The sequence below is a fragment of the Delphinus delphis genome, chromosome 19, assembly GCF_949987515.2.
Source record: "Delphinus delphis chromosome 19, mDelDel1.2, whole genome shotgun sequence".
In the NCBI taxonomy this organism is placed as follows: domain Eukaryota; kingdom Metazoa; phylum Chordata; class Mammalia; order Artiodactyla; family Delphinidae; genus Delphinus; species Delphinus delphis.
This window is the reverse complement of record NC_082701.1, coordinates 57,686,756-57,705,115: the sequence shown is the minus strand read 5'-3', so window position 1 is coordinate 57,705,115 and position 18,360 is coordinate 57,686,756. Positions and strand designations below refer to the sequence as shown.

At 44.2% G+C, this 18,360-nt stretch overlaps 1 protein-coding gene across 4 annotated transcripts in view; it reads right to left on the bottom strand.

Moving 5' to 3' along the window:
* The window catches only part of AKAP10 (A-kinase anchoring protein 10), a 60,546-nt gene continuing 42,186 nt past the window's right edge, over positions 1-18,360 (bottom strand). For 2 of the 4 annotated variants that reach the window (XM_059997063.1, XM_059997061.1), the window contains exons 12-15: positions 16,179-16,261; positions 11,398-11,450; positions 10,683-10,778; positions 1-5,912 (exon numbers count right to left, since the gene is read on the bottom strand). In XM_059997063.1, the coding sequence (XP_059853046.1) occupies positions 5,880-5,912; positions 10,683-10,778; positions 11,398-11,450; positions 16,179-16,261 (265 nt within the window). In that variant the 3' untranslated portion in view covers positions 1-5,879. Of the gene's footprint in view, positions 7,346-10,682; positions 10,779-11,397; positions 11,451-12,719; positions 14,534-16,178; positions 16,262-18,360 lie in introns of those variants that run through there. The other 2 variants (XM_059997062.1, XM_059997064.1) reach the window with 2 other exon arrangements.

Below are 18,360 nucleotides of genomic sequence, written 5' to 3'. Positions count from 1 at the left end.
TCTAGTTATAATATCTAATTTATTTACACATGCATATTTAAAATAACATTATATACAAGAATACATCAGTACAAAATATTGCTTTTTTTCCCCATCTCACATTTCAAGTAACAATGTTATTCACACTATATGTGCATCTGGGACACCAAAGTCTTCATTACGATAGAGCTACGGTTTCTCGAAGTGTTTCTCCTTGTATCTAAGTTGTTTACGATGCATGAGACACGTGTCCCACACTGGTACTGGGAAGACTAACCCAAGTCCCACATCAGCACGGTCCTCCCCAGCCCCCGCTTGTCATCCTTACAACAAAACTACTCACTTATTGCTTTTGAACTTGCTCTCTGACACTGGTTTACAAAGCCCAACTCTAGTAACAGTGAGGGGAAAACCCCTGGGATCACTCGCAAGCTTCTTCTCACTCCTCTTTCAACCCATTCCAATAGGAGGCATCTGTAACCCTGCAAAACTTGCATGGCTGGAGGTTGCCAGGGGCTGAAATGTGAGGGGAAACCAGAGGTAGAGCAGTTGCAGGAGATGACAGTCTGGCCATGGGTGTGACTGGAGAGCCCCAGGCGGGGTCGCCATCATGGACAGTGCAGTTTGCTGGGGTAGGGGTGAGAAAGGGATGAAAGCTCCGAAGAAAGAGCCAGAGTGGCCCCGGGACGACCCACCCCCGTGTCCCCCACCTCTTGTCTGATGAAAAGCTTTAGCCTCCTAGGCCTTCCCCGAGGTCCAAAGAGCAGATTTAATCAGAGAAGTGAGAAAATGCAAAACCAAAGGGAAACAGTCAAACAGAACAAAATAAGAATAGTTTAGCCATAGAACAAAGCCAAAAGACCTTTAGTTGCTCAAGGGCTATAGATAACATCCTGAGCCATATCCTTGAGCCGTTTTGCAGATACTGAAACCCCCACCAGGTGGAAGAAGTTAGCTGCCTGCTGACCACCAGCACGCAGACCCCAGACAGGTTGGAACCAGAAGGCTGATGACTGGGATTCTTGAGCCACCACCCTGTTACCACACCTCCAGCCAATCAGAGAATTGTGCACAAGCTTATCACACACCCCTTGACCTTTTCCCTCACCCTGTCTTTAAAACCCTTCCCTGAAAGCCCTGTGTCTTTAGAGCAAGAGCTGCCAGTTCTTTGCTTGGGGTTCTACAATAAATGCTGCACTTTCCTTCACCCTGTGTCAGTGGCTTGGCCATGCTGTGCGCAGGTGAGTGGACCCGAGCTGGGTAAGAAGATAAGAGGACAGCCTCCTCAGGCAGTAACGGAGGATGTGCAGTGCAGACATGGCAGGGCTGGGCCAGCAGTGGGCAGTCATGGGCGATGCTGATGTGGAGTCCTGGTCCATTTGGGGGAGGGGAGGGGAGGGGAGGGGAGGGGAGGGGAGGGTACAGTCTTGAGGGAACAAACAGTGGGCATGTTCCAGGGCAAGACTGCAATCAGGAGTCCACGAACCTCAGGTCCACCTAGGCTGCCCCCAGCAGGTCACTCACCCCAGCAATGCGTCAGGGTTTGTTTCCTAGGCAGCAAGGAGGGTGGGCAGTGTCTGCTCTGGGGACACGCCCACAGCTGGCCCCCAGGAAGCGTGTGCTGAAGGGAGAAGACAGAGGAAGGGGAACAAGGCACCCGAGCCCTGCGGGAGGGACCTGAAAAGAGGCAGCAATGGAGAGGGGGCGGGAGAGCCCTGGTCAGGGCCTCAGGGGCAGGTGGCATCGAGGACCTGGGGGACAAGCTGGAAGGAAGTGGACCAGGCAGGATTTGTGCAAAAGCTTCCACCGGGACCCTGGTGTGACCCACCAGCCCGGACTCAGCCCTGAAGGGAGGATACGTGCACTGTCCCCAGCAAATGCACTGGGGGCTGAGGCTGGTCTGGGCCTCTTCCAAGCCGCACCCCCGGGGGGAGACACCTGCCTGGACGGCCTCAGACCTGCCCAGGCAATGAGACAGCGGGTTGGCGTCTGGGTCCCCTCGGCTTTGACAAATACCTGAATACTGATAAAGGATTTATGTGCCTGAGTGAATGAGTAATAGATCTCAAATTACACTTCTGTGGTCCAATAAAAGGGAATGAAAACATGTGTTTCCCAATTTACAGGAGAGGTTCTAAGGCCGTGATTCTCAAAAGTGTGGTCTCGTGAGCAGCAGCAGCTGGGAATTTGCTAAAATCCACATTCTCAGGCTCCACCCTAGACCTACCAACTCAGAAACTGTGGGCAGGGGGGAGGGGTGGAGGCCCAGCAATCCATCTTAACATGTTCTGCAGGGGATCCTGATGCACACGCAAGTGTTAAGAACCGCTGCTTTGAGCTAATGGAATGTTTTTAATGGCTGCCTGGACTTGATTCCCCTGGAGAATTCCTTTGCCTCCAGAGCCTCAGTCTCCTCATTTACAACGAGGGAAAAGTACACACTTAGAAGACTGTCACACGGGTTACCTGAGAGAGGCCGGCACACGGCAAGTACACAAGTGCTGGTTATTCTCGTGAAAGAACTCGGGAGGGGCTGATCACCTCTTGGCATCAGCTCAGTAGGGAGCTGGGTTTTCCAAGCTTGGGGTTTTTATACCACCTGCGTGTAATAACTCTACATTGGTCCCCTTGTTTCTAGCTTCTAAGGCTCCACATTTCCCGGAGCTCTACAGAGAGCCCCACGGGGCTGTGGCTGCTCCTAGGCCCACCCGAATCAGAGAGCAGCCTGAAGGGCCCGGGGTCAAGGTGCCCACCCCTCGCTGTCAGCCAGGTGACGGCGAGGAAATGGAGCCGCACAGCCACCGGCCCTCTGGGGGCACGTGGAAGGGCGCGGGCAAGAGGTCACTAAACCTGGTGACCTCTGCCAGGAAGGGCTTTGGGAGGGTGTTAAATCACTGGCTCAAATGGCTGTCTTGGGGCTTCCCTGGTGGCGCAGTGGTTGAGGGTCCGCCTGCCGATGCAGGGGACACAGGTTCGTGCCCCGGTCCGGGAAGATCCCACATGCCGCGGAGCGGCTGGGCCCGTGAGCCATGGGTGCTGAGCCTGCGAGTCCGGAGCCTGTGCTCCGCAACGGGAGAGGCCACAGCAGTGAGGGGCCCGCGTACCGCAAAAAAAAAATTAAAAAAATAAAAACAAAAAACAAAGGGCTGTCTTGAGTGAAAAATACCAGCACCCACTTCAGATGAAGCTCCAACCTCTACCTCCTCGGTAGAATGGAAGCTCCAGGGGGCCCAGAGGTTTTTACCCCTTCCTGCGTCCCTGCACCATCAACACTTTGTAGGTGAACATCTGCTAACCCGGCAGCTCTCTCATTAGAAAGAACAAAGGGCCCTTTGCCAAGACGGGGAGCTCTGCTTGGTCTGGAGGCCCAGCTCGAGCCGTTCCATGAGGTGCCCGCAGGTGGGGTTCTTACCGGGATGGAGGTGGAGGCCGGCTTGGGATCATTTCGGGCTAAGCCTGGCGGCTACTCAAGATCGGGGAGTCAGGCGTCCGAGGAAACGCCACTGTCACAACCCTCACTTGCTCCTTGGCAAATGGCAGCTGTCTTTGGCTGAATGGAAGCCACTCTATCCGGGCACCTGCCCGCCCACCGCCGACAGGGTCCAGCCACCCCTGCCTGGGTTCACGAGTGCTCCCTCGGGGGCAGCTGAGGAGCAGCCCCGTGGGTGCCCCATCGTGCCCGGGCAGTGCGCCAGCCAGAGCAGGCAGCGTGGAGGGACCAGACGAGGAAACACCCGTTGGCATGAACCACGAAGCGGGAAGAGCTCCAACTCCGACTGACAGGCAGCAGACGGGCTTTCCTCCGTGGTCACGAACGCCCTCCAGGCTTTTGCTGGCCCTTTCCACCCACCCCCCGAGTCCGCGTAGGACCCCACTTCCTACTCTTGAGCCCAAGCAGAGGCCTCCGTGGCGTCCCAGGGCTCATCTGCAGAGGGCCCCACACAGCAGCTGTCCTGGTGGGTCTTTGAAGCTGTAACCTTGAACGTCCTGCTGGAACTTACTCCTACTTCCGGCCCCAGCCAAAGGCCAGACACCTTGCCTAGTACGTAGAAATGGTCAGCACTTACAAAGTTTGTGATAATCATTGCCCTCCCTCATTTGAAGTTTTTATCACTCATTAACAGAAATGCCCTTCTATTTCTGGGTTTTATTGTAGGTGCTGAAAGTGGGAATGGTGTTTATCCTTCGGAAGGAAGTTGGGAAGCGTGCAAAGGCCCTGGTCCAGAAGGTGACCATCCGACAAAAGGCCAAAGACCTGCCCTTTTCCCAGGCCTGAGTAACTCCCCCCTGGAAAAATGAGGGAGTGTCTTTTAGTTCCGTGAGTTTAGGATTCCATTTTGAGAGAATATACAAAATGACCAAGGAAGGTTTACTGAAGAAAAATTCTCCAGAATTCACCAGTATTTTGCGAACATGCTGAGCACATGCGATCATTAGTGATTACATCAATCTGGTAGTACTGTAGTCAAGGTCCTTTTGGTTGTGCAAAGGAAAAACTCCCTTGAGACTGACTTTTAAAAAGCCAAAGTGCATCCTAAGGATACCCGAGGAATTGATGGAGTCCACGGCAAGGATGCAGGACTAGAGCCAGAAACCTTCACCACCTCCAGGCTACAAGGCAGCTGCTCTCACCCACTTGCTCTCGTGTCTGTCATTTCTGCTTGTACAGATCTCTGCTCGTCCACGTGGCACCAGCTCAGGGGTCCTGACTTGCAAGTGCCCCATACGTGCTATCACCCCAGACAGGGACTGGGATGTCTCCTGCCCTTTGCAAAATTCTTTGGATAAAGAATGTTCCTGGGCCTGTTTGGATCGGGAGAAGATCAACCCTGGTCTGATCAACTGGTGTGCGGGGGAGGGGAGGGACGAGGTCCTTGTGTACAAAAGGCCCCACAGCACGGTAATGAAAGAGGCGCCCGCCGCTTCAGCAGTGCTTAGCTATCAGTACTTGAAACAAAGACGTCTGTACTTTTCTATTCAGAGCGACCTTCCCCTCCAAATGCTTACTGAACTAGCCAAAGCTTCAGAAACGTAAATGACCGGCATTTTACAAACTTGTACTGAAGCTGAAACCCAAGCAGAAAAGGTTACAAAAAGTTGCTCCCTGTTTTACTGCCCTTCACTGGGCTAGGTTGGTACTTGTTTTTTTAATTTTCATCACATCTTACATGAGTGATGAAGACACGCCCAGTTACAAAAGGTACCCCCCTTTTCACTGACTTTTTTTTTTTTAACAATATGCATTGATGTCAACATCGTGATAAAGCCGGATGTTCAGCTGATCCACTGCACCTATAAAAATCCTGCCAGGGAATCCTATTTTGTGGGCACACCACACAGAGCCTGGCACTCGAGGTCAGATGATTCCAATCCTAACCTGAAAATAAGCGCAAGGAGCTCCGTGAGAGCATATGTCTCGTCTGGCTACCAGTTTCAGGCCACACTTTGCTTCTGTGTCCTACAGTGGGCGGGGCAGAAAAAGTAACCCAGTCTCAAACTTGCTATTCTTTTCCTTTTAAGAACCTTACAACTACCGACATCTCTAGCTCCGAAGCACACAACGCACACAAAGACATGACTGGACAGTATCTTAACTGAAAGCACTAGTTTAAATAGACTAGAGTCTTACGGAAAATGTTATTTCAAACCATGCAGAGGCAGCAAGAGTCACCCAAAACCACAGTTTATTCTATGACCTTTATATTGCTTTTCTGTTATTTAAAGGTTGAAGCAAAGTGAAGTGGATGGAAATATTCTGTTAAAAGAACAAAGTGAGTCAATCACAGCATATGCATCTAATAACACCTCAGGTCTATGCCATACACTCCAAACACAAGGCTGAGTCCAGGAGTGGCTCATGTTCTGGGTTCTTGTAAAGCAAATGGAAATATTGGGAAGAATCAACACATCCCAACAGAAGAGCCATAAATGCCCTGAAAGCAGAAAGTTGACACAATTTTAAATATAATTCATATATATATATTTTAAAATCAAACACAATTAAATAGAATATGGTTTAAGTACATGAATACTTCACTCTAGAAGAATAACAGAGGTGGTACATAGTACCAAAAACTCATACACAGCCTTTCTGCTTCTTCTGTTGATGAAACAGTGCATGTCTATACAACCAAATATTGCAGTGGAATAAATTCTCTGTTCATTCAAGACTTTCTCAAGGACAGAGGTGATAATTATATATTCATATGTGTATATATGTATTTTTTGCAAAGTCTGAGCAAAAGCAGTAACACCTAAGAGAACGTTCTTTCCCTCCAACAGTCCGTGTGGTGAGGCAGCACGGGCACCGCCTGCATGGAGTGTGCTGGCCGACAGGGCGGCCCCGCCCATGGCAGCGAGGTCCAGACCCTGAAGCTGACCAAGTGGAAGTGCAGGGAGGGGCCTCTCGTTACCCCACAGACAGAAGAAAAAGGCCACAACCTGCACATTTCCCAGCGCAGAGCAAAGAAGAGGAGAGAGTCAGAACTGAGTGCCTCTCTGTCTCCACACCTGCCCGCCCACCTTCTTTAAAAACTCTACAATCTGGGAATAAACATTTTGTTCAAGGAACCACAGGGGAAAACTGGAGTGATGGCTGTTGCACATCCCTTTCCACAAGTACTCTGAGGGGAGGTGACGTCACCGGAGCCCAGAATCTCGGAGGAGCAAGTCCTACCACTTGCAGTGCAGAGGCTCGCCCTTCCGGCAGCGGGGGAGCTGGTTTTAAGAGTACTGCGTCTCAGGAGCAATTAAAACGTGAAAACCATACACTGTCACCAAAGGGGAGGACAACGTCACCAAGACTTGACTCACGGCCCGTGAGCTTCCTCCCAAACTGACGCCTCTGTGCAGACCCCGCTCCCCGGAAGAAAAGCCACCTGCTGGCGCCGCACTGCCTGGCTCCTGAGGGGCCGACTCACCTGCCTGTTCAGGAGACCAAGCGAGGCCCCTCTGGTACCCGCTGTCTGATGCTGTTGGGGTGGGTCACCGCCAAGGGAGGTGCATCAAATACTGGCTCTACGCCTCTGCGTCTCCCATGGCGTGTGGCCCCTGCCTATCCCAGTGGAGTAACACTCTTCCACACATGGGTTATTGCCATTGGAAAACTAGTAATTCTCTAGTAATGTAAACAACACCACTCTGTCTCTACAACCTTCACTGTGTGATCAACATGTGCAGATGTGTCTACGCGACACTCTGCCGACGGTGGAAGTCTAGGATTGTCTGCCATTCTTTCTTGGGAACAACAGTGAGAAGAAATACAGTGCTCTGTTTTCACTGGCTGTGGGGAAGAATCCAACCAAAGGAAAAAAGTTCTCCTATTTTCCAAAAGCAGATTTCCTTTATCTCAGGTCTTGAGTCATAGCTGATGAAAGAAAGGAAAAGAAAAAGGTAAGGTACATTTCTACAACCAGTGACACATTACCATCACAGATTAAGGAAGAAGGGCACCAACACTTACACTTGGTGAGCGCCTACTACATACCAGCGCTCATGACAGCCAGGACCCGACTACAATCACGGGAGGTAAAATGCCCTAATTATCTTCATTTACAGCTGAGTGAATGGAAGCCTAAGGAGGCCAAGCAACCCATCTGAAGGTTATATAACGAGGACTGGCACCCAGACTTGCTTTTATCTTTCCGTTTTGGCAACAGATATTAGAACGAAACATCTACTTTTTGACAGATAATTCTGCTTCTAGGAATTAACTCTAAAGCATACTCGTAAGAGAGGGCAAAGACTTACATACACATTCATCAAAGTATTGTTTGTAACAGGGAACGATCCCAAACGACCTAAGTGACCATCCACAGGGGATTCATTAGATGAAGACAGAGCCATAATATGGAATGCGCCAAAGCCTTTAGAAAGAAAACAGAGAGCTTTGATCTTCTGGCCTCCTAAGACCAAGCTTCTGAGGCTGAGTCCTCTTTTTCACTGCACTGGGGAGGAAACAAACATCACAGAAGACATGGTCCCTGCTATTTGTGAGATGGGACATAAACACATGAAACAATTCAGTAATGCTGTGAGGTCATTTACATTAAATGCCCAAGTGCTTTCTATAGACAAATGTAGAGTAGGTGATTCAAAGCAGAGAGGTATCCACAGGGGTTAAAGAGGGGTTGGGTACTCCTTTGTGGGTGCAGGACTTCTCACATTCACACATTCATGGAATGAGAATTACAGGGGATCTTATGAGATTTTCTTGTCCAACTTCTCTGATCTACTGATAAGGAAATGAAGGGACCAGAGAAAATTAACTTGCAAAAGGTCACACCTACTAAAAATGGACTGAACGAGGTCTGCCGGCCTACTGCTTTTTCCATACCAATACACTGCTGATTCCTAAAGGACAGGCAGGACAATCATCTTGGCCAGCCAAAGAGAAGGTCTAGCAAGGTTAAACGCAAAATATATCTGTGTATCTTAGAAATGAAAAGCATATGGTAATAAAATCTGAACACACAACTCCAATGAAAAGCCTTAAGTTTAAACATCTGCTTTCCAAAATGGTTTCTAAAGAACATTTTCATATTGTCAAACATTTGATCATCAACATGACAATGGGGAAGCACAAAAATAACTACCTTGCACTTCTTTATACACCTTTACCATGTTATTTGCTATTCTGGGTTTGACTGAGCCAGTGAATATAGGCAAAAATTATCACCCTTACATAGAAAAGAGGATGGAGTCTGCAAAAGTAAACAGAGTTTTGGTATGAATCAGCTCAGTGAAAAGTTCAAAATTAAACCAAGCTCTGGTAATAATAAGAGTAAAAAGTTGGCTACAAAGATAGCAAGGAAAGGTGATGCTGGACCCAAATCTAAGTTCACGCCTCCATCTGAGCATAGGTAACTAACATAGGTAACTAACATAGTGTTCCTAACTCCTGATAAAGTAGACAGAAGAGTTTAACACCTTCACAAAGAGTCTGAGCAGAGGTTCTCCTATCACATGAAGTCTTTGTGAGTCAACTCAAGTTACAGAAAGCAAAGGTGGTGGAGGAACTGGGAGTTTTTGCCTGAAGAGATAACCGGGGGTGCTAAGGGGCTGCCTCCAATTTGCTGGGTTATTTGTGTGGCTCTTGTGGGCACAGCTGGTGAAGCCATAGAAAAACAGAGTATTCAGTTGGGGGCAAGTCAGAATTTCCTAATAATTACTGTTGTTGACCTCCAGGTAAAGATGGCAGATTGATCACATCCATTCAATTCACTCCTTCCTAAAGTAGTACTTAAAAAAAAAATAACCCAGAGAGTCCGCCTGCTGATGCAGGGGACAGGGGTTTGTGCCCTGGTCCGGGAGGATCCCACATACCGCGGAGCGGCTGGACCCGTGAGCCATGGCCGCTGGACCTGCGCGTCCGGAGCCTGTGCTCCGCAACGGGAGAGGCCACAGCAGTGAGAGGCTCGCGTACCGCAAAAACAAACAAACAAAAAACCAAACAAAAAAACCAAAGTCACATGAAAGGGAAAAGTGAGAGAAGAGGCAACAACAAAATGGAAGAGTGTAAATGACTTAGTAGATCCAAAAAAAAAAGTAATCGATATTCACCTTTATCTTTATTACTTCCTTCTTTCTGCTTTCTTTGGGTTTCATTTACTCATTTTCTAGTTTCTTTAGAAGCCTGTGACTTTTCCTCTTTTCTATTATAAATATTTAATGCTATAAATTTACTTATAAGAACTGCTTTAGCAGTATCCCACAAATATAGTTGTCCCTTAGTAATGGTGGGGGATTGGTTCCAGGACCCCTGCAGATACCGAAATCCGAGAATGCTCAAGTGCCTTCCATAAAATGGCACAGTATTTGCATATAACCTACACACCTCATCCTGTGTATCTGAAATCACCTCTAGCTTACTTGTAATACCTAATTCAATGCAAATGCTATGTAAATAGTTGCCAGGCCATGGCAAATTCAAGTTCTGCTTTTTGGAACTTCATGGAAATTTTTTTTTTTTTAATATATTTTTGATTCGTGGCTGGTTGAATCCATGGATGTGAAACCTTCAGATGTGGAGCCCACGAATAGGGAGGGCAGATTCTACTATGTTGTGTTTTCAGTCCAAAATATTTTCTAATATTCCTTTTGATTTCTTCTTTGACTAATGGGTTACTCAGAAGTATGTTAATTTCAAAATATTTGGGGATTTTCCACATATCTTTCTTTCTCTTTTATTTTTTTTTGGCTGTGCCACACAGCTTGTGAGATCCTAGCTCCCCGACCAGGGACTGAACCCAGGCCCTCAGCAGTGAAAGCCCAGAATCCTAACCACAGGACAGCCAGGGAATTCCCTCCATATATCTTTCTGTTACTGATTTCTTGTTTAATTCCTTTATGGTCAGAGAAGAAACTGTATGCTTTCAATCCTTTAAAATTCATTGCAAGCTTACAGTTTGTCCTCCCTACACTTTGGAAACTGCTTCCAGGAAGTGAACTAGGGATCATCTCAATGTTACCTTCCTTTCAAGGATTAAAGTCCTCTACTGCGTGTTGTCTAATATCTGGAAATAGCTGTTTCATTTAGTTTGTCAGTTTTCTAGTTGTTTATAATGAGAGGGCAATTCCTATAGCAGTTAACACTTCAACAGCAGAAGCAGAAGCTCCCTTATGTCCTTTTAAATTTTTGTGTCTCTGGGATCTAATTCTCTTCAGTTTTACACACGCTAGATCAGAACACAAATCATCCTTACCTTTGTGGACTTCTCTAACGGCTGATCACACTGTGCCTGCTGCATAACATCACTGACTATCATTTTAGCAATCTTCCAAGCTAGCTCTTCCTGGGCCTATAAAAGTAATTAAACTGTTGATAATGGTTATTCACTAGAAGAATAAGCAAACATTATTAATGTTCTAAACACACCTGTATATGCATATCATTTCTACTTATTTGGGAAGAAGCACGTCCCCACGTATGAAAGGACCCGGGCCACCCTCTGGTCGTGATATATTAACATGCTCTTCACTGTCTATCCGACATCATGACTATTTTCATGTTAGGTGGTCAAAACAAAACATCTTTCTTTTTCCACTCTCATCTTTCAATGTACTTAACTATTCAAAAAGCAAGCCTCTACTTCTGAAAGTATAACAGACAGTGAGGAAGGAAACACTGAGCTTTTGTTTCTACACTGTTACTGGTGCCTCTGCTGATTAATGGAACCTTGACTGCTTGGATATTTTTCACTGGCCAGACTCTGGACTGAGGATACCTCCACTGCCTCTACCAGGCAACTGTGAGATGCTACGGAGGGCCAACCCCTTCTTGTTATCTCCTAGATAAGGAAGCAGCGATGTACCATGCTGCTTAAGCAAGGGAACTAAGGAAAGAGAAAACTCGAAACCTTGCTTAGAGTAAGTGTCCCTTATAAACAGGATTCTGTTTACACTAAAAGCAGAATTTACCTCATCAGTATTTCCTTGCACCCATTTCTTCATAGCTTGAGAGAACATGGATCCTAGTAAACAAAGCCAAAGTTGAATGTAGACCTCATGCGTAATTTTACATTAAAAAATGCTCTTATATAAACATCTATTTCCCAGCTTTTAAAAGATATTCTTTTTTTAAAGATGTATCTTTTTTAAAAGATACTATTTTTGGGGTACAACCTCACCCCAAAATTAAGAAATATTACCATTAATAAAAACTGATTATATTGGCTCCATAGCAGAGTATTTAACTTGCAAATATTATGGTTTGAAAAACTTTGAAAAGCTGTTTTAGACCTCTAGATGTTTCTTCTATTCTCCTCACTTGATGAAAGAAACTATCATCTAGTGTTAAATCTGCAGTAAACATTCAAAGATCAAATAAAACCATGACCAGGATCTGGTCTTGAGATAAGAATCTAGCAATACATCAGGAGATGTCATGTATATAAATCTTTTGGATCAGCTCCTATACAAAAGGGCTTCCAGTGCAGATTATGCCGCTACATGCTGGGTCTCTGGTCTGTGTAAATTTGCTGGGTAAGATCAGAGTTTTAAACAGCCATGCTCTGTCCAGGCCATAATATACCTCAACTTCCCAGGAGACACACAAGTCTATCTACATCTGTACTCTAGATGCTGAGGAGTCACCAAGGACGTAGGCTAGCCTCTATTTCCAGGTATAAAATACACAGCTTATCCTTTCATTAATACATATAGGCTCACATCCTAACTTTGCCTTCAACCAAGTGGTTGGTAGATTATTTCTTAGGCAAGATCCTGATTAGTTCAATGACTGGGATATGCTATAGTAAACTGCAGCATTCATGAAAAAAAACAAAACCTGGATCCTTTCCCCTTAATATATTTTTATTTTATTTATTTTTTAAAACAATGGCTTTCTTTTTTTTAAAATTATTATTACAAATTTATTATTTATTTATCTATTTATTTTTGGCTGTGTTGGGTCTTCGTTGCTGTGCACGGGCTTTCTCTAGTTGCATCGAGCTGGGGCTACTCTTAATTGCGGCATGTGGGCTTCTCATTGTGGTAGCTTCTCTTGCTGCGGAGCACGGGCTGTAGGCGTGCGGGCTTCAGTAGTTCAGCACGTGGGCTCAGCAGTTGTGGCTCGCAGGCTCTAAAGCGCAGGCTCAGCAGCTGTGGCACACGGGCTCAGGTGCTCCGCAGCATGTGGGATCTTCCCGGACCAGGGCTCGAACCCGTGTCCCCTGCCTTGGCAGGCGGATTCTTAATCACTGAGCCACCAGGGAAGCCCAATGTTTTGTATTATTAGCTAAAAGTTTGAACACTGATCTAGTTAAATTTTATAGCCAAGCAGAGCCAGCAGGGCCACAACATTACATACTCTGCCTATAGTCTCACCCCTGCCGCAATGCTCTGTCCTCGGGCTCCCCTGCAGTCACCCTGTTGGCAGCGTACTTGTGAACACTTCCTCCTCCTCTTCTAATGCCCTCTAATGTCTTTGACTCCTGTGCATCCCTGCCCCCTTTAACAAGGAGCTTCATCAGGATTCCATTCCGTTCAGCACTTTCTCTCTGGGGCATCTCATCCCCTCCTGTGGCTTTAACTTCCTTCAAAATGCAAATAACTCAAAAACTTGTCATTGGGTGTCAAACCAATACTTACAAATTGTCCTAAGGCACCTCAAACATAACATGTTCCGAGTTGAGCTCTTCTATCTCCCATGTACTCTTTTTCTTGTAGCCTCTATCTCAGAAATTAATTTAACCCTCTGTTAAAAATTAACATCATAATGCTTCATCTAGAGAACTGATATTAGAAAACTCATCTGCTTTCCTCATCTGCTCTCCGTAGGAAATCTGTCACCAAATTCCACCTTGGATGTAGTCTCCTGAATTCCCCCTTGGAAGTCTTATAAATCTGACCTTCTAGTTCCTGCTACCACTACCTATCCTCGGATCCTCTTTTTCTTCTATCTACATTACTAGCAAATTACACTACCTGACTACTACCTGAATCTCTGATACCAGTCTCTCCCCAACTCCAATTCATTCGCAGACTACAGCCAGAAAAATGCATCTCACTGCACTCTGATTAGAAATCTCTGGTGCTCAACAGACAGTACCGCAGGGTTCTTAGTATGACATGCGCGGGCTTTCACAGCGTACACGCGGCTCTATCTCCCACCACTGCACCGGTGCATGAGGAGACTGCCACTGCAGGGATTACCTTCTCACAACATCCTCTACAATTCCTTCTTGTTACACTTTCTCCTAGATGATGCGAAGGTAACTTTTAAAATTACCTTGCTTGCCCTGAAAGCAAAGTTCTCACATTCTCAGAAGCTTCTGAGATACACCCACCCCAAAACATAGTCCTTTCTTCTGTGCTCTACTATCAGAGCTTTAAAATCCAAAATGAAACTACAGGTTGGTAAATGACAAACATTCTTCGCAGCTGCCCTCAGCAAGGAGATGAAGGGGGACGAAGCAGAGCTGAACTGCAAACAAACGTGGTGTTCTGAACCAAACCTCGAGGCTGCGCTCTATCTGCTCTGTGATCCGTAACGAGTTACCATTTCCCTGATCCTCAACTTCTTCACCTGTAGAAGAAGGAGGCGGTACCCACAGATGTATCATCTACGATTCGAATGAGCCAGGGCTTAGTCCCCCGTTCCGCTCAGGTGTCTACTCAAAATGCTACTTCCTCAGTGAGACCTTTCCTGACAACCACTTCTAAGACTGCACTACCCACCACTCTTACAGTCCCTCACTCTGCTTATTTGTCTGTGTATAAACACAGACAGACAGACACACACACTGTATTTATCTGTTTACTGTCCCTCCACTATAACGTTAGTTCCATGAGGGCAGGAATCTCATTTTCTTCCCAGTATTTAGAGCAGTAGATGCATATAGTAGGCACTCAAATGTTAGAATGAATGAACAAACGAATAATATGAAGAGACTGAATGAATAGAATAAGCAGAGACAGTGATTTGGGGAAAAGTTTTTTGTACATCTTACCTTCATCTTTACTCATATATCTTTAATATATGTTAATTCATATAATACAAAAACAAACTGCAAACACCCAACACTTATTCTCTGGAGCAGCAGCACCTTATGAGCTGTCAAAGGAATAAGACCAGCTTCAGAAAAAAAACCCAAACAGCTCAGAGACTCTATTATTACTGGAGACCCCATTACCCTCTCTGACAGAAGCTACCTGATGACAGTGGAGGCATTCCTGACCGATACCTCCAGAGGTTGTCCAGCACTTTCTCTACACCTAGGCTACCACTGATCTCTTCCTAGTATTCAACTTCTACCCAATAAAAGACACTACTGGACTGTAAGTTTCTTAACAACAGGCTCTGTATCTTCTAACTGCCCCGTGAGTCTGAGTGCACGGAGGCACTCAATAATTATTTACAGAATGAGCTGTGCAGACTTCCTTCGGTCTTTACACTTTCCCAACTGTGTACCTCAGACTTCTCTGGCTAAATAGGAAATAAAATCAATTTTTTGGATAAACTAATAAAGACAAATAGGTTAACAGGCCCTTTCTTTGTTTAAATTATTTCAACAATTGTTGCACTTTTTGTTTACTCTGTTAATTTATATCTGACCCCAAAGTAGATTATTCATCAACATAAAAGTGGTGCAGGGCTTCCCTGGTGATGCAGTGGTTAAGAATCCGCCAATGTGGGAGACACGGGTTCGAGCCCTGGCCCGGGAAGATCCCACATGCCACGGAGCAACTAAGCCCATGAGCCACAACTACTGAACCTGCGCTCTAGAGCCCATGAGCCACAACTACTGAAGCCCACGTGCCATAACTACTGAAGCCTGCGCGCCTAGAGCCCGTGCTCCACAACAGGAGAAGCCACCACAATGAGAAGTCCGCGCACCACAACGAAGAGTAGCCCCCGCTAGCTGCAACTAGAGAAAGCCCACGTGGCAACGAAGACCCAACACAGCCAAAAATAAACAAACAAACAAAATCTAAAGTTAGTAACTATTAAAAAAAAAATGTGGTACAAATCATTACCTAAACAATTCGTGTATTAAAAAATAAGATAAACAGAATAGAAATGCAGTTCAATTCAATAGGAAGACTGCCAATAGCTCTTAATTTTAAACACACTTATCAAAATGGAACATTTTCTTCTAACAAAAGTTAGTATCTTTTACTCAAGATAATACTGTCAATCCAATCACACTGAAAATTTTCTACATATTATCGAATGGACCCACAGTGGTTTCCTAAATCTTCCTGTGTAAACCAACTGTTTGGAAGCTGAGCTCAGTCACAAAGAGTATGTCTGTGTTTAACTCTTGGAATTAACCAAGCACTCTTTTGCTGATTAAACAAAGGATTTCAATTTCAACCTATTAATATTTTCCACATGTATTTCATAATAACTTTCAGCAATTTAGAGGAAATTTAGTAAAATAAAGGGTATCAAGATAAGCCTCAAGTTCAACCTGGATTGGGTATTTTGCCTTTAAATCAAAAGGTGAAGAGTATCTTTTCATGTACATGCGCCTTCTGTAATGGTAAAGCAAGTTCAGTAACTTCTGATTCAGAGAGAGACTGCACTGAGACCTGATTACACGAAGCCCTTGCACTCGCTCGTGACTATAAACACAAGGTCAAGAGATGGCAGTTATCTGGCAAAATAGACAGTTTAAATCTTCAGCGATGCTTTACTTACTGTCAGTAACTAATGTGAGTAAAGGCTTGATACAACGTACAAAAACACCACAAACCTTTCGATTTCTTTACATCAGGTTCAGGCTCAGATTCTCGGATGAACTGCCCCAAGTCACTAACTCTTCCAAATGTCATCTTCCTAAATAAGTATGAAAAGAACATACTTTCTAAAAATCAATTTAAAATTTTTAAAAAATAATTTTTAAGCATCTTTTCTAGATCTAGAAAGCTAGAAATACAATTTATATCTACCCCATGTTACTCTAAGTGGGGCTAATTTCAAAAAGAACTGTCCCCACAGAAAGCAATCTTTAATTCAATGCAATTCCATTCAAAATCCTCAAAAAGTTTATGAAACATGAGTTAACAGATAATTCACAGCTCTAAAATTCATACAGAAAAGGCACGCGCATAGCCAAGATAATTCTGTAAAAGAAACAAAAAGGTAAGACTTGCCTTAACAAGATAAAAATATAATGATATACATTATAAAGCTATAGTAATAGAAAGCAAAGTTAAAAGGCAAAAAATACAGTGAGAGGTCTTATTTTTAATAGATGCAGTAACTGATAATAACCATAAACATACAGAACTCCAACAAACCACTAAGAAATTACCCAACAGAAAAATGTGAAAAAGAGATGATAGTCAATTCACAGAAGAAAAACCTGAACAACCAACAAACATGACAAGAGAAGCTCAATCTCATAAGCAACAAACCCAGATTGGTAAAACATTTAAAGTCTGATATTATTTATTGTTGACAAGGATGTGGGGAAAATTAGTAACTTTATTAATGATTGGTAAGAATGTAAAACGTACAGATCCTTTTATAGGTAAACTGTAAACTGGTTAAGGGCTATGAAAATTTTAAATCTGCTTCTTGGTACAAGGAAATATAAAAGGAAGTCTTGGGCTTCCCTGGTGGCGCAGTGGTTGAGAGTCCGTCTGCCGATGCAAGGGACACGGGTTCGTGCCCGGGTCCGGGAAGATCCCACATGCCGCAGAGCGGCTGGGCCCGTGAGCCATGGCCGCTGAGCCTGCGCATCCGGAGCCTGTGCTCCGCAACGGGAGAGGCCACTACAGTGAGAGGCCCGCGTATCGCCAAAAAAAAAAAAAAAAAAAAAAAAAAAAAAAAAAAAAAAGGAAGTCTTTGCTATACTGTGTATCACAGTAAAATTGCAAGCCATTTAAATAACCCATTAATACCAAAATAGCCAAATAGTAACATACCACATTATGGAAGATTTTGACACAGTTATGAGCTATAATTAATATTATTTATGGAATACTACAACATAGTTAAAAATGAGGTAAATATGTACAGACTAACACAGAAAAATCTCCAAACTCACTATGAGTGAAAGCACAAGATACAGCATAGAGTATAACACCAATTACATAAAAATAAGCAAACAAAAATATACACAATAACATAACAGTGACTATCCTGAGAAGGAAGGGGGGGAAATAAGCATTGGTGTGTAATCAAAGGGCACATTAGCCTTATCTGTAAATTTAATTTTTGTAAGAAGAGATTAATATATTTGTAATTAAAAGTTAAAAGAAGAAAAAAGAATCCTATGATGCCTATATATTACTTCATTTCTGGCAAAGTGAATCTTATTTTAGAGACAGCCTTCCTAATAAGTCATCAATGAATATATGGGTGCCAATATAGCAACTGATACAAATTTGTTTGCCTTTAGAAAAATTTCAGGAAGATGCTAAAACCATAAAACTAAAACAAACACTGAAAACTATCTCTAAAGATGGAGAAAGATAATTATTTCTCTATTTATGACCCATTTTATAATTTAAAAAATATGTATATTATACACTATATTTTACAAATTTAAATTTTATAAATTAAAATATATTTATTTTACACACAAAAAAAACTATAGAAGTAAAACGTCTTGCAATTGATAGACTTTCTTAAGTCAGGTTTGAAATAAATGAACCAACCATTCCTTAAGAATAAATATCATCTTTGGGAATTAACTCATTTAGGCTTACTGTCCGCCATTTCCTAAAATAAGAAATAAAGATTACTACAACACTGATACAGCTGAAGACAATGTGGTCAAAATAACCTTCTATTTACTTCAAAGTATTTTTCAGACTTCTTGGTCTCCCAAATATCAATTTACTTTCTGGTAAAAGCAATTAAACATGTTGAAATCCCTTTTTTATGGTACTGCCAGGACTGGGGTGCGGTAATCATGCCTTTACACA